Source organism: Sinocyclocheilus rhinocerous, unplaced genomic scaffold (assembly GCF_001515625.1).
Source record: "Sinocyclocheilus rhinocerous isolate Xijiao unplaced genomic scaffold, SAMN03320098_v1.1 scaffold185, whole genome shotgun sequence".
NCBI lineage: Eukaryota > Metazoa > Chordata > Actinopteri > Cypriniformes > Cyprinidae > Sinocyclocheilus > Sinocyclocheilus rhinocerous.
The window spans coordinates 2916523-2933276 of record NW_015662163.1 but is presented as its reverse complement, the minus strand read 5'-3'; the positions used below and the strand labels follow the sequence as shown (position 1 = coordinate 2933276).

At 34.9% G+C, this 16754-nt stretch overlaps 1 protein-coding gene across 1 annotated transcript; it reads left to right on the top strand.

Moving 5' to 3' along the window:
- The first annotated feature begins 5301 nt into the window (after positions 1 to 5301).
- LOC107727674 (NUS1 dehydrodolichyl diphosphate synthase subunit) lies at positions 5302 to 15842 on the top strand. The gene is made up of 5 exons (XM_016537627.1): positions 5302 to 5832; positions 6962 to 7093; positions 10020 to 10172; positions 11198 to 11297; positions 14332 to 15842. Exons 1-5 carry the CDS (start codon positions 5484 to 5486, stop codon positions 14420 to 14422), a joined length of 825 nt encoding a protein of 274 aa, XP_016393113.1. The 5' UTR covers positions 5302 to 5483; the 3' UTR covers positions 14423 to 15842.
- Positions 15843 to 16754: the final 912 nt, after the last annotated feature.

Here is a 16754-nt window from a genome sequence, read left to right as displayed (position 1 = left end):
CAGCTTTGCTTGCAAAGACTGAGATGCTCCTTTTATACCCAAACATGATACCTTGACCTATTACCAATTCACCTGCTTACTGTGAGCTGTTTCAAAACAGTTTAACGTGGATATTCTATAACCTTTTCACTTTTATTTTGACCTCTGTCCCAACTTTTTGGGAATGTGTTGCAGCCGTCAAAAACAAAATTAGTTCATATTTACAAAATACATTTACGTTGGTCAGTGAAATCTTTGGAAATCTTTTCTTTGTACTTTTGTCAATTAAATAAAATTTAAAGAGAATGAACAAATCACAGATTCTTGATTTTATTGCATTTTACAAAATGTCCCAACTTCTCTGGAATTGGGCTTGTATTAACACTTGCAACTATATTATACAGTTCTATATACAGTATATATACATACAGTATGTATATACAGTATGTATATATATATATATGTATATATAGTAATCAACTAAAACAAAAATTAAATAAAAAAGATACCTAAAATAAAATAAATTTTAACTAAAATAAAATTACAGCTAGTTGCCAAGGCAACATTTCTCATTTTAATTTAGTTTAACTTTAGTTTAACTTTACACACACACACACACACATATGTATATACACTCTAAAAAATGCTGGGTTAAATATAAAAAGGGACAAACCCAGCTATTGGGTTTATTAAATGTTAAATTAATAGATTATGAAATCATATTTGGCTCAAAAACCTGAGATTTGTGATTATTTGCTGCACCACCCAACCTTTATTAATTAATTAATTAATTTTTTTTTTTGCTTTTTAGAAATTGAAGCTTTATTTTATAAAAAAAACAGTCAGTAATGAAGTCAATATTCAATATTGTTTTTTATTAGATTTATAGCAACAACAACAGTGAACAAACAACATACCAAAAAACAAAAACAAACAAACAAACAAAAAGTAATGAAGTCAATAAATGTCAGCAGTTTTTTAATCCAGTAGTCCAAAATATAACATTTTTCTACATTTTAGGTTTTAAAACTTCATTTTGTAAAGTTAATATTACTGGGTGCAAAGAGAGGCCAAAGAATTTATACATAAGACATGCATTTGTTTAACAGAATAGGTTGTAAATAGTTCATCAGCAAGTTTACATCTGCAAACAGACAGGACACTCTATTGCTGATATGCCAGTTCCTTGCTGGAGTCGAATTTGTTTTCTAACCAAGATAATGATCTCAGCCATTGTTCCAAATAAAGCAAAGGAGTCTTATTCTCACAAGCGTGAATCTGCCTCAGCTATTTAAGCCTCAGACGCTCAAAATGCTGCTTCAGTGCCTTTTTCTGTGTGTCTTACTCTACAGTCAACATGGCCACTGCAGCTACATCTGTCCAAAAAACTGCATCTGTGAGCAAGCAAGCTCAGTGCAATGTTTCAGGGCTCAGGCTGTACCACCGCTCGTCTCAAACAACCTGAAGAAAATACACCTGGGATACAATCACCTCAAAGAGCTGAAGGTCATTTTTTGTTTGTTCTTTATTGATGTTATTTTGCTGTTTAGGATTAAAACATTCATTCATTCATTCATTCATTCATTCCCAGTGGATGAAATCATTTTTTTTCTTGTTAATTTTGCTGTTTTACTTTAAAATGTGTCACATTACAAAGGTAAAATTGGTAGTCAATTCATAATTCCAGAATGTCTTTCTCTTAGTTTTTTGTTTGTTCTTTGTTCATGTTATATTGCTGTTCAGGATTAAAACATTTATTTATTTATCCATTCATTCATTCATTCCTAGCGGATGAAATAAAAAAAAATTCTTGTTAATTTTGTTGTTTTACTTGAAAATGTGTCACATTGCAGAAGTAAAATTGGTAGTCAATTCATAATTCCAGAATGTCTTTCTCTTAGTTTTATTTTTTACACCTTTGTACTGTAATGTTTCTTTAATTACATTTATTTATTTCCATTATATCAGTTGGTTTTAAACAGATTTGTTTATTTATTAATTCCCAGTGGATACATTTTTTTTTTCTTATTGAATATCCTAATATGTTCTTTATTTAGTAGTTCTTTATTTTAATAGCCTATTGTATTTGTTGATTTTAATCTGGTGGGATCGAGCAGATTGACGCCAATGTGTTCAGATCTCACGTCTTGTTAAGAACTCTGGACCTTCAGAAAAACAAGTTAAGACAGCTTCCCCGCGGCCTGCCCTCGGGCCTGGAGATCCTCCATTTGGGCCACAACAGGATACACAGCCTGCAAGAGTCGCCCCTGGAGGGCCTCAAGAAGCTGCGGGTCCTGAACCTCCAGAATAACCAGATTAGCACCTTACGCACAAACACCCTAACATTACTTCAGAGGCTTGAGTGTCTTTATCTGGATGAAAATCAAATCGAATCAATACATGGCGCCCCCAGGTTGCCCTTTCTCAGTTTGCTTAGCATGGGAAGCAACAGGATCTCCTCCATATCATCAACGTTCTTCTCTTCACTGCAGCTTCTAAAAACGTTAGATTTGTCTTCAAACCGCCTCAGCAAAGTCCCTCATGGTCTTCCTCGGTCTCTGGTTCATCTGAACTTGGACAGGAATCAGATTCGATCGCTGAGGAATCGTGACATGTCCCAGCTGCACAACCTCATTACCCTTTCTGTTAGCTCTAACAGGCTAGTGTCAGTGGACGGGGGTCTTCGCCTGCCTAATCTGTCTGTGTGTGAGTTGGCAGGAAACCAGCTACGAATACTGCCTGCTAGATTGACCTCTAAACTCGAGAAGCTGGACTGCAGGCAGAACAATATCCAGGAAGTCACTTTCCAACAGCTAGCAGGAATGAAACTACTGAAACATCTCTTTTTGGAAAACAACTCCATCCAAAACTTTGAAGCCAATACCCTGAGAAACTGCATTCAACTAACCAGCCTAGCGTTAGAACAGAATCTGCTTTCTGCTATTCCTCATGGGTATGTGCATCTTTTTCTTCACTTAATGCATTGTTATTTGTTTGATTTCCTCTGACATAAACTAAAAGTCAATCTGTGTTTTTAGTATCATTGAAATAATAGTTTTTTATTAACATTTTGATATTAATATTAATTAGTATGATTAATATAATTAATATGAATATTTTCCAGTTTTATTTTAATTTCAATTTTAGTCATTTTGATATGTTTTTGACCTTTTTTTTGTATAGTTATTACATAGTAACATTTTATTTTATTTGAGTTTATGCATTTGTTTATTTATGCATTTATTTACGCATTAATTTAAACATTTGTTTATGCATTTATTTACACATTTATTTAGTTTATTTATGAGTTGATGCATTTGTTTACAAATTAATTTACACATTTATTCATGAGTTTACGCTTTTACTTATTCATTTATTTATGCATTAATTTACACATTTTTGTATAGCTTTTACATAGTAATATTTTTAAAATGTAATTTATGAGTTTATGCATTTGTTTAATTATGCATTTATTTACACATTAATTTAAACATTTATTTATGCATTTATTTAGTTTATTTATGAGATTATGCATTTGTTTACAAATTAATTTACACATTTATTTATGAGCTTACGCTTTTATTTATTCATTTATTTACGCATTAATTTACACATTTTTGTGTAGTTTTTACATAGTAATATTTAATTTTATTTATGAGTTTATGCATTTGTTTAATTATGCATTTATTTACGCATTAATTTAAACATTTATTTAGTTTATTTATGAGTTGATGCATTTGTTTACAAATTAATTGACACATTTATTTATGAGTTTACGCTTTTATTTATTCATTTATTTATGCATTAATTTACACATTTTTGTATATTTTTTTCATAGTAATATTTTATTTTATTTTATTTATGAGTTTATGCATTTGTTTAATTATGCATTTATTTACGCATCAATTTACACATTTATTTATGAGTTTATGCATTTGTTTATTTATGCATTAATTTATACATTTATTTATGCATTTATGCATGCATACATTTACTGTATTTATGCATTTGTTTGTTTATTTATGCTTTTATCAGACTGAATATGATGTGATTAATTGGTCATGTTAAATAGCTCAAGAATCTCTTGATAACTTTCTATTAATCAGTTCTTTTAATATTCTTTTTATACCAGGCTTCCTGAGACACTGGTCCGTTTGGATCTGAAGGGGAACAACATTGACACGATACATGAGCGTGAGCTGAAGCCTCTCAGGCGACTGCAGGTGTTAAATCTGCGCAACAACAAACTCTCCACCCTGCCTGCATTGAATCTACCAAAACTAAAAGTTCTATATTTGGATGGAAACCCATGGCAGTGCAACTGTGAACTCATCCAGGTCAAAAAGGCCCTTTTAGCAAAGGATGTGGAAATCAGGCCTGACTTCTGCAGCGAGCCTGTCCATGAATCTCTTGATGAATGGCGAGCTTATGTACTGGCACAAGATATCTGTCAGAAGCAGACCAGAGATTTGTTATTGGAGAGCCAAACTGAACACACAGACAATGAGGAATATGATGATTATGATTTGTAAATGTAATCCTTACATATGAAGACATTGCAATGTTGTTCTGCCTCTCTGCATGCTTCGTTTCTGTTTGCATCCCATATAGAATGAACAATAAATTAAATCTTGTCCAATATTGGTCACCGTCAGTGATTTGGACAACAAAATAAAACCAATTGTATTTGACTTGGAAAATATAGCTTCGTTTCATTAAACTCCAGAAAGAAATCAGAAACAGACTCATAAAAAGCCATTTCATATTAATTTCATATTAATATATTCAGGAAAAATTTCATTTGATACTGTATTATAGTTTAAAAATGTGATATAAATATTTCTATAAAATACATCAATATTAAATTCAAATATATATTAATTATCGTTTTATAGTTGCAATGTTGAGGCATTTAACAGTGGCTAGTAGTAGTACGTGTTAAAAGTCGTTTTAATCCTATCATCAAACAGATTCAAATATTTCCTTCAATAAAACGTTTTATATATTCTATGACGCGGAGTAAAATATGCATAAAATATTTTACTTTTTATATTCATAGATCAAATTAATAGACATTTCAGTGATAGGATTTTTACACATACTCCATTTACCGGTACAGCAGCCAATCGCATTGCACCATCTCGCGCAAGGCTGAATTCTCATTTTATTTTGATCTGAGATCAGCCGTCAAATGTTCTTCTCCCGCCTTAGCACTGCCGGGAAACGTCACAACTGATCTCAGACCAGGGATTAGAATGACGCACAAGCGCTCTGTCAGTCGTCCAATCAGAGAGCTCCATGTCACACAGCAGCGGGTTCAGAGTGGAAAGGTTGGCAAGATGAAGAAATGGCAGCCGACGCGCTGCGGTGTTGGCAGTGACCAAAATGGCTCATTTCTCGATAGACCATTGCTCACACCGACACGGATTACTTTAATATGAGGAATTTACTTCAAAATCCCATAGATACATTCAACTAGGAACGCGGTTCTAAGACTTTGAAGCATGGCTTTACTGTATGAGATGGCGTGGCGCTTTTTGCACGCGCTGCTCTATGTGCAGCGCGCGCTGGTCGCCTGGTTCCGAGTCCACATCTGGAGGTGGAAACGGGCCGTGGTGGGCTTATTGCTGCCCCTTGCCCTCGGCTTTCATAATCCGAAAAAGACTGGAGCCATAGGCAAACGGACCAGCCGTCGGGTTCGCTGGGGAGCCGATGGCAGGACGTTAGAGAAGCTGCCTCTTCATGTGGGGTTATTGATCACTGAGGAGGAGATCCACTTCACTGACGTCGCCAATCTAGTGGTCTGGTGCATGGCAGTGGGCATCTCATATGTCAGTGTGTATGATAACCAAGGTAAGACTTATTGGGATTCTTATGCATTGAATAAAGGGAAGTGAATGGCAGTCACATGCATCCAGTCACCTGCTGTTTCTTGACTTGAGCAAACTAAAGAGTTCATTTGGCGCACTTAATGTAACTTACTTTGTGTTTAGATATGATTGCTTTTATGCCAATGCTTCACTTTTTTTGCTCTTATTGATGTCAGATATAGTATGTTTATGGTTGGTTATCAATATATGGGTTAAAGACGAGACGTACCATTTTGGTTTCTGCATCAAATTAAACGTGAAAAAAGTGATTTTAAATACATAAACTATGTACTATATACTAAACGTGTGAGACATGCACCAAAACTTCTTATTCCTTGATTTCAAGAATGAAACTAGACTTTGTAATACCACTATTTGCATGAATGTTTCTTTGAACCCGTTTGAAGGTTTTGAAAAGCGTCTTACTCAAACTTTAATTCTTGTCTTTATAATGTAACAATCTGTCTGGTCTGTTTCAAAACAGTGCCTTTCACCTCAGTATATTTCTCAATGGAAGTAGGGGAGTGTCTGATATCATATGCTGCTTGTAACTTTTGACATATTTTATAACTGACAAATATGTGGTAAGGGTTAACAGAGATCTGAGATGAATAACGTTATTAATAGTAAAGTCCACTCTTTATTCGTTCATGCCACTATGGACCAAGTAATTTTAAGACAAAACCAATAAGTCCGTGGTTTTCAACTAGTTTTGATTCAAGATTTGTTTTCTCCTCCCTTTTAAATATAGATGATCATGTTAATTTTGCTTTATTTTATTGTTTTATTATTTAACAGTGATTATTCCCTGTCAGAACAGAACTGTGTCCCTCCATTTGAAAGCCACTGATCTAAACCACATTGTCAAGTTCAACAAATTGAGTTCTCTCATGTGACACGTTTCTTAATTAGCCTCAAATGTTGAGAGTCTAAATTTGTCTTCTGAAAGTGTGAGGTTGCTGATAACATTTTAGATTGATGTTAATGATATAACAGATGCTAAAGTCTAAGCTGGTTTTTATGGTTGTTTCTAATTTTAATGGATGAAGAACATGGAGGGTTTCTTTCTGGAGTTATATTGTCTAATGGGTGTGGGACGTCTTGTTTTACAGGTGTCTTCAGGAGGAATAACTCCAGACTCATGGAGGAGATCCTGAAACAGCAGCAGGAGCTTTTGGGAATGGACAGCTCCAAATACTCGGTGGAGTTTATGAAGAACGGTACAGATAAACAAGAGCATCAAGGTGAGGCTCAAAACCTGAGAAAACAACTGTTGCTTTTTGTTTGAGACACTCACTGTGGGTGGACGCCTATACAAACAGGTTGGATCAGAATATTTAGTCTAGGATGAATGCAGGTTTTGCACCTTTATGATCTCTGTGATGGATCGCAATGATTAATTGTTTACACCTTTTATCTGTTTTCATGGCTTGGGCTTGAAAACACTTGTTAATTCACATGTTAATTGTGGAGAAACAGACACTATTATGCAGTTTTGTCTGGAAAAGATTCATTGTTGCTAACCTCTGTAGATCAGGGAATTGGTTTTATTTTTCCAAAGTTGCCTTGAGCAAGTCATGTTTTAAGAACCGTATGGAACTCGATCCAGAGTGACACAGTGATACATGGGAAAACCCTCTTCGCTTATTGTTTTACTCCTAGCCTATATATTTTTTTGGGCAAAACAAGGACTTTTCTGCTGATTCAGTTGAACTAGTAGTTCAGATTTTGCTCTGCCAACATATTTATACTTTTCAAAGGTGTGAGATAGGCTTGCCGCAATAGACGGTGCTGACGGTGATTATTTGTTATTTTATATTAGGCATAGCCTGCCCTATAGCATGGTGTATTTGTATTTGTTTTGTTAATAAAAGTTCTATGTTTTATATATAGGCTAAAGTGTGACTGACGTTGTATTTTGTTGTTGCATTCAAGCAATTGACGCCGAACTGCCGCTAATTCGAAAGTGAAAGTAAAATGTGCACGGCGCTTTTAAGCTATTTAAAAGTGAAGGAAAGCGAGGAAAAGAGGGGAAATTCAAACAAACTAAAAACGAACAATTGCTTTACGCCGAATTACCGCTGTTTGAAAGTGAAAGTAAAATGCGCACGCACCTTTTACAAGCTATTTAAAAGCGAAGGAAAGCGAGGAAAAGAGGGAACGCCCCCGCCTCCACGGTGATACCGGTATTAGCGGTGTTGTCACACGTCGATTAACCGGTGGGAAAATTTCCTCACCGTCACAACCCTAGTGTGAGATCAGGGAGAATTTTTCAAAGAAATTAATTCGTTTTTTATTCAGCGGGGATGCATTAATTTGTTTAAACATGACAGTAAAGTCTCTTATTTTACAAATGATTTCTATTTCAAATGCTGTCCATTTCTGTTCATTACAAATTCTTAAAAAATTGTTTCCACAAAAATATTAAGAAGCAACTTTTTTTTTACATTGATAATAATAGGAAATGTTCCCATGACCCCATTCAAAAGTCTACACACCCTTGAATCTTAATACAATGTGTCATTTCCTGGATGATCCACAATGTTTTTATATTTTTTGATAGTTGTTCATGAGTCCCTTGTTGGTCCTGAGCAGTTCAACTGCCTGCTGTTCTTCAGAAAAATCCTCCAGCTCCTGCACATTCTTTGGTTTTCCAGCATCTTCTGCATAGTTGAACCCTTTCCAACATTGTCTCTATGATTTTGAGATCCATATTTTCACACTGAGGACAATTACAAAAGGTGAAAACATTTACTGATGCTCAAGAAGGCAACACAATGCATTAAGAGCCTAAACGTTGTAAACTTTTGAACAGGATGGCAACAGTTCAAAGAGGGAGTGTACTGGATGTGAGGGGTCCAGAGTGATTTTGCTAGCCCTTTTGCTCACTCTGGATGTGTACTGTGTACTCACACAATGCATTGTGTGGCCTTCTTGAGCATCAGTAAATGTTTTCACCTTTTGTAATAGTTATGCATGAGTCCCTCAATTGTCCTCAGTGTTAAAAGATGGATTTCAAAATCATAGTCAATGTTGGAAAAGGGTTCAAATATGCAGAAGATGCTGCAAAACCAAAGCATGTGCAGGAGCTGGAGCATTTTTCTGAAGAACAGCAGGCAGTTGAACTGGTCAGGACCAACAAAAGACTCATGAACAATATATATACAGTGGGTACGGAAAGTATTCAGACCCCCTTAAATTTTTCACTCTTTGTTATATTGCAGCCATTTGCTAAAATCATTTAAGTTAATTTTTTTTCCTCATTAATGTACACACAGCACCCCATATTGACAGAAAAACACAGAATTGTTGACATTTTTGCAGATTTATTAAAAAAGAAAAACAGAAATATCACATGGTCCTAAGTATTCAGACACTTTGCTAGGTGAAAACATTTACTGATGCTCAAGAAGGCAACACAATGCATTAAGAGCCTAAACGTTGTAAACTTTTGAACAGGATGATGTGTAAATTCTTCTCATTTTGTTTAACAATCATATTTTTTCATTTAGTACTGGACTTCAGAAGCTACATAAATACTTACATGTTTCCCAGAAGACAAAATAGGTACAATTTACCCTGATCATCCAATTTAAAAAGTTTACACCCCCATCAGAATGAGCTTTATTGCCAGGTATGTTTACACGTACGAGGAATTTGTTTTAGTGACAGAAGCTCCACAGTGCAACAGAATGACAGTGACAGGACATGGATAATAAAAAGAATAATATACAAATAGACAATGTACAAAAAAAGCAAAAACACAATATATAATAGACAATTTTGTATGTACAAAAAAAAATTAACTTAAATGATTTTAGCAAATGGCTGCAATATAACAAAGAGTGAAAAATTTAAGGGGGTCTGAATACTTTCCGTACCCACTGTATATATATATACCGCTGCTAAATTTATCCCTCAAATTTTCATCATTAAAATAACTTTGTATGAGCCTGTTCACAAGATGTGACTTGTGATTGCTGTTTTAATCTCAGTCTCATCACATGTCTGACCATAACAAGAAGACTGACTTCATATTTAGTCACTTGTTCTGAGTTACTCAGTTTCAAAATGGAAAATACACCAATGTCTATGCATTGCCTGATTGCTTTAGTCCGTTTAAATGTTGTCCACACTTAATATAAAGCAATTTTTTCCTGTCTTCTATAGTGTTACCTTGTCAGTCAGTGGTGAAAGTCTTATCTCCAGACGATGGGCGGCTCAGTATCGTCCAGGCAGCCCAGCAGCTCTGCAGGGCCGTTGAGCAGAAGGAAAAGACAATCAAAGACATTAACGTCACTGTGCTGGACTCATTACTCAGAGGTGAGGTTACAGCGTGTCTGTCAGCTGACAAGCACAAACAGTTATATATGAGCATTTAGTCCTGTAATTTGACTGAGCAATCCACACTGAGACTTAGGGTTATATATATATATAAAATTTTAAGGTCTTGTGTTAGTCTTTTAAAGGATCTGGTCAAATCTTTTCCTTTCTTTAGTGAAGAATGCCGATAGGGATTAGAAAAGGAGAAAAGACAAAGTTTTCAAAGTCCCTTATGAGAAATTTCAAGTGAAAGCCAGTGAAATAATAATTAATGGGGTATTGTATTGGTGATGTCTTTTCAGAGTACAAGAGTAGAATAAAAAGAAACACCTTTAACATCAACTTTTTAAAAGCTGTGTAATGTAAAAAAAAAGATTAAAAACTCATAAAACATTGAAAATACCAAACAATATAATAATTTACTGACCATTTATATGGTAATTTGACATTTCTTTATAGATGCAAAGATTTAAACCTTTGATATTTCAAATAAATGGACCTTTTTTGTGACCGAATAAAAACCGTAAATTGACATTTTAATAAATATTGGGTCATAATATTAAATATTAATCATGTAAAACAATTTTATACAAAGTTGTATTACAAGATATTTATATTAATAAAAGATTTATTATTATTTATAGTTACAATAATGTTGGATGTATCAAACCAAAATCCACTTACAAAAATAGAATAGTATATATCAGGAACATGATAATGTCAAATAACAAGAGGCACAATAGAGAATGTACAATTCAGGCCATCAGAGTGATGAAGAATATTCATAGCACAACCTCAGATTGCAACAATATTAGCATCATCGCTCCTCTGTGATTGCAGCTCACTGAGCTCACTCATCCTGGAGGATATGTTGTGTTGAGAGACAGATCTGTGGTTTTTGCTGTTTCTATGGTCTCCAGGATCTTTTCAGTTAACAAAAGAGCCTGTAGTGTTCTCAGTATTCATCTTCAGAAGCTCCTCAGGCTTTTTCCACTGATGCCTGTTTTTTTTTTCCCCCTGTGCAGAGTCAAAGAACATACCAGACCCAGACCTGGTGCTGAAGTTCGGCCCTGTGGAAAGCACACTTGGATTTCTTCCCTGGCACATCAGACTAACAGAGATTATGTGAGTATGTTTATGTATCGATGTAATTGAGCAAGCACAAACTGTACAGATTACATGCTAATTGCTTTGTACAGAACTAGGGATGGAACGATTACCGGTTTAACGATAAATCACGATAAAATGCCCTGACGGTTAGTATTACCGTTTAAAATTTAATTATCATCAAAACCGTGTTTGATTATCGCGCTTTTGAAAACTCGCGGTAAATCCTGTCCAGCCAGCATCAGTCTGACGCAGAAGCAGCATGCAGTGTTGTTGTTGTTTTTTTGTTGTTGTTGTTACTTGTCACTGTTTTGGAGCACACTGCCTTATAGATAATCTTAAGACTAACATATTGATGCCAACACCCAAAAAACTTTAATTTTGATTTCATGGGGACTTTTAAGTCAGAGCAGAATTACTTAAATTCATAAAGATGTTGCATTAAATATTGCATGCACTGCAAAAAATACCTTCTTGAATATTTTTGTCTTGTTTTGCAATACAAATATCTAAACAGCCTTAACTCAAAGTACACTTACTTTAGATGCAAACTGAAGTGTTGTTGTCTAAGACATTGAACAAAATGAAGTGAGTTCATGCTTAAAACAAGAACAAGATGGTATTCTTTAAAGTACAGTGGGCTTCAAAGTCCACAATAGATGTATAGAATATAAAATCAAAATTAAACCTGGAAATAAAGTGAAAATGTACAAAGAAAGTTCAGAGAAATAATGAGGGATCAGTAGCAGAAGGTCTGTGATTTACATAGTTGTGTTCGCATGTTTGTTTCCGTCAGTGCGTATGGTGGCATTTTGCCTGGAGAGTTTACTTAAATCCTTTCGCGTGATTATCAGCACAGATTAACAAGTAAACCTGTCCACGCTGGCACACTTATCTCTGGAAGCTTTCCCAGCGTGTGTGATGACTTGAGCAGCTCTGTGAGATCACGGCACACATGCAGACTTTCACCGCATTGCATCATGCAACCATCGTCAGCGTCCTGCAGTCTGACAGTCTCCATCTTAACTGTTTTAAACGCCAGTTTCTTGTCTTAATTAATATGCGTGGAGTTTTTACCTCACCAGATTGTGAATGATAAATGCCTTACTAATTTTATTAAAGGTTAAACAAATGCAAGGCATTTGTACACAGAGCAGCTAAGTATACACTTTTCGGTCTATATAAATTAAATTTAAAAATGAGATTACATGAGAAAATATTTATATTAATGAAATTGTAATGGTAAAAGCATATAAATATGGACTTTTTATCCTGTCGACTTGTTAAAGGATTAGTTCACCCAAAAATGAAAATTCTGTCATTTCCAAACCCGTAAGACCTTCCTTCATCTTCGGAACAGTAAACAGTATCATGACGCGAGCGTGTGGCGGCGCTGACCCAGATCCGGCGTAATGACGTTATCACGCCGGATCTGGGTCAGCGCCGCCACACGCTCGCGTCATGATACTGTTTACTGTTCCGAAGATGAAGGAAGGTCTTACGGGTTTGGAACAACACGAGGGTGAGTAATTAATGACAGAATTTTAATTTTTGGATGAACTAACCCTTTAAGAAACAGAATTTAATAGAGAAAGAAGCATGTACTTTTCCTTTTCACTGTGATAATTGCAAAATATATTGAACTAATGGAGAATGTAAATTTGCATTGTTCAACACTGAATGGTTTTTGTTTCTCTGAGCTTCCACTAGATGGCAGTGTGTCATTGCACTGATTCACTGCATTATTAGCAAACTTGATCCTGTTTAGTTTCCCTTCCATGTATCACGACACGTTCAGTCTTGTAAGCCTTGGATGGTGTTTGTCTGGTGACTGGTAACACATCTGTAGACTGTTAAAGTAATTAAAATGACTTTTTGATTTTTAGAAGTTTAAGTGATTGCACAAAATTGATTTACAATTATGCACCTACATTTCAGGTATGTAATTAGCTACATTTTAATTATATCAGCCCAACTACCCTGAGGAAACTGAGATAATCCAACCACATCTAATCATGTTCATTCCACTAAAATGAAATGTGCACATTTGGAAATGACTGAAATTGTGGAATATTTTTATTTATTTTTTTAGAGAAATTAGTACTTTTATACAGCAAGGGCACGTAAATTTGAATAAAAATGACAGTAAAGACATTTATAATGTTGCAAAAAGTTCTATTTTAACTAAATACTGTTCTTAATGTCAAGTCACCTTTATTTATATAGCGCTTTTAACAATACAGATTGTCAAAGCAGCTTTATAGTATTAAATAGGAAAATAGTGTGTCAATAATGCAAAAGGACTATAGTAAACACTCCATTTTCAGTTAAAGGCAGTTCATCATTGAATTCAGTGATGTCTTCATCCAGCTCAGTTCAGTTTAAATAGTATCTGTGCAATCAAGTCAACAATATCGCTGGAAACTTGTGACAATATCGCTTGTGAACCTGAAACCTAAAAAAATTGTCATAGTTGTGCTGCTTAATATTTTCCAACATTGATAAAAATAAGAAATATTTCTTGAGCAGCAAATCAGCATATGAGAATGATTTCTAAAGGACACTGAAGACTGGAGTAATGATGCTGAAAATTTAGCTTTGCATCACAAGAATAAATTACATTATAAAATGTATTAAAATAGAAAAGTTATTTTATTACCATTATAGTATTTTATTACTTTTAACAATATTACTAAATAGTATTACTCTTTTAGTGTATATTCGATCAAATAAATGCAGCCTTGGTGAGCATAAGAGCTTTTAAAATCATATTTATTTTATGCATTCTGTACTGCACAAATATTCAGTATGAGAGAAAAAAAACTGGTGTGGAACCAAGGTTTAGCTTTAGTTAAAAATCATGAAATGCAGCTGAAACAATATTTTCTAAATCGCCAATTAATCAACAGTTTCAACTGTTTTTCATTGTAAAATATTAAACCTATTTAAGAAAATAAAAGGCATCATTAAAATGAAACAAAAATAAGAACATAATATATGTGTGTTTCTGAAGTATTTGATCTCTCCATTTCTCTCTCCTCTCCACCTGTAGCTCCATGCCGTCCCACGTAGATGTCTCTTACGATGACCTGTTCGGTGCTCTGCAGCGCTATGCAACGTGCGAGCAGCGGTTGGGCAAGTGAGGATCAGTCTGCAGAACAGAACAGAAGGAACTGAACGAGCGAGAGGGGATGGAGGTGGTCCGTCCCTCTCTTCATGTTTACAGTACAAGCACTGGAGCCTCAGCGCCAGCAACCCGCTGCTGCTGCTCTTCTCTGCCAAGGCCTGCCGAGCGTCTCTCTCTCTGTGTGTGTGTGTGTGTGTGTGTGTGTGTGTGTGTGTGATTATACTCGTGCGTTTGTGTATGTGTGAGTCTCCCGTGAGTAACTACACGCAGAAAAGGGCACAAGCGCTGCCCTGCAAACAAGCCGGTCGCTCGAGGAGCTTGGTTAGCCATGTGGTGTAAATTTACCATCATTTTTTTTACTTTCCCGTATCTTTGGACACTTTGGAATGGTGGCAGTTCATAAAGGTGCACTGAACTCTTCCGAAGCTGCGTACAGTCATCCGTCTTGCACAGCGAACGAGAGCCCCTGGAGAGGGAATGCGCTTCTAGTTGCACAGCTGTCTTCAGACGGCGAGATTTTTCTACTTCGACGAATCTTCTGCATGCCGAATCTGTCTTATTGCAACGTCACGTTCCCATTAAGGCTATACAAGCGTGCTGTAAATGGTTATGTGTGTGTTTATTCGTAATTGTGTCGTTTGAATGTGCGCGTGTGTGCCACAAATTACACAAATTAGCATTAAAAACCCTGAAGTTTGTAATTCTAAGTGTGTAAATTGATTGCTCTACATCGTTCCCCTCCGAAAGCTCTCGCAGTTTGTTATGGCTCGTGGCGCTAATTATGTTTTTATTTGATTTTTAGTTAATATTGTTTCATTCAGAAGTCTGTTATTTTTTTCTGTCGATATCTCTATGGATCAGAAATGATTCACATGAATATTTCGTGAGATCCGTGATTGTTTTTTCATAAAAGGCCACAGGCTTTTAATGGTTCTGCTCAGCACAAGAAGTCTTAAATGTGTAATTCATGGGTTGGTTTGATAGTGTCCAGCGTGAATGTACAATAAACGTTACTGAATCCTTTAACTGTAGTTGTATTGAAAGTGGCATTGATTCTTCTGCGGTGGAGTGGAAATGAAAAGAGGAATGATTTTCTGTTGCAGCTTCACTCTCACACTTCCTGCTTCTGACTGGTTCTGTGTATTTCATCTGACAGTTCTTCATCTGGCTGGCACTTTTATCCAAAGTGACTTGCGTTCAGGCTATATATTTTATCACTATGATCCCTGGGAATTGAACTCATGGCATGACATGCTTTAGCAGTCACAGGAACTCTGCTGGTATATTGGATAAATCCTGAATAATTCTTCTACAGTAATTCAGCTTTTCGTCCATAAGGTTCACATATACTGCCACGCAGAAGTTTGGGGCCGTAAGGTTTTTCGAATGTTTTTTGAAAGAAGTCTCTTATGCTCACCAAGGCTGCATTTATTTGATTAAAAACACAGAAAATGTATTACGTTTTTTTAAATGTAATTTTATTCCTGTGAGTAAAGCTGAATTTTCAGCATCATTACTCCAGTCTTCAGTGTAACATGATCCTTCAGAAATCATTCTAATTTGCTGATTTGCTGCTCAAGAAACATTTCTTCTTATCAATGTTGAAAGCGGCTTTTTTGGTAACCGTGCTTTATTTTTTGCTTCAGATTCTTTAATAAATATTCATTTATTAATTGCGTTGCGTTTTTAATAGCATGTCTGCCTCAGGAGGACAGAATAATGCTGGAAATTAACATAAATTTGGCTCCATTTTATTTTTAATAAAAAAATCATTTGAAATAGACATCTTTTATAACATTATAGACGTATTTACTGTCAAATTTAATCAGTTCTTGTGCATCCTTGAAAGATAAAAAAAGATTTAAAAAAAAACCTAAACCCCAAACTTTTGAACAGTAGTGTTACTACACAATACTGCTGCACAATACAATGCAACCATTTAAAAAAAAAATATATATATATATATATATATATATATTAGATATAACCATTAATGCAGTTTATTTCCATTTTTATTATATTTACATTGAATGCACTCTTAAAACTAATCTATATAAACACTACATTATAACGTTATGGATAAATTCACTTGAAACATTTAAAATGGTTTATTTTAATTTGTAGTGTTCTATTTTATGTAGACAAAATATTAAAGAATTTTAATATTGGCCATTTACCATTTATTGACCATAACAAGAAGCCAAAATTATAATATTGGTTACAATGTTAACATTAACCAAATTAGCTACTGTCAAACAAAGGCAAAGAATGAATTGTCCTCATAGAGCTTCTGCTTTATAAACCTTTGGAAGGAATTGTTTATCTAAATTTTTTTTGTTTTTTTTTTT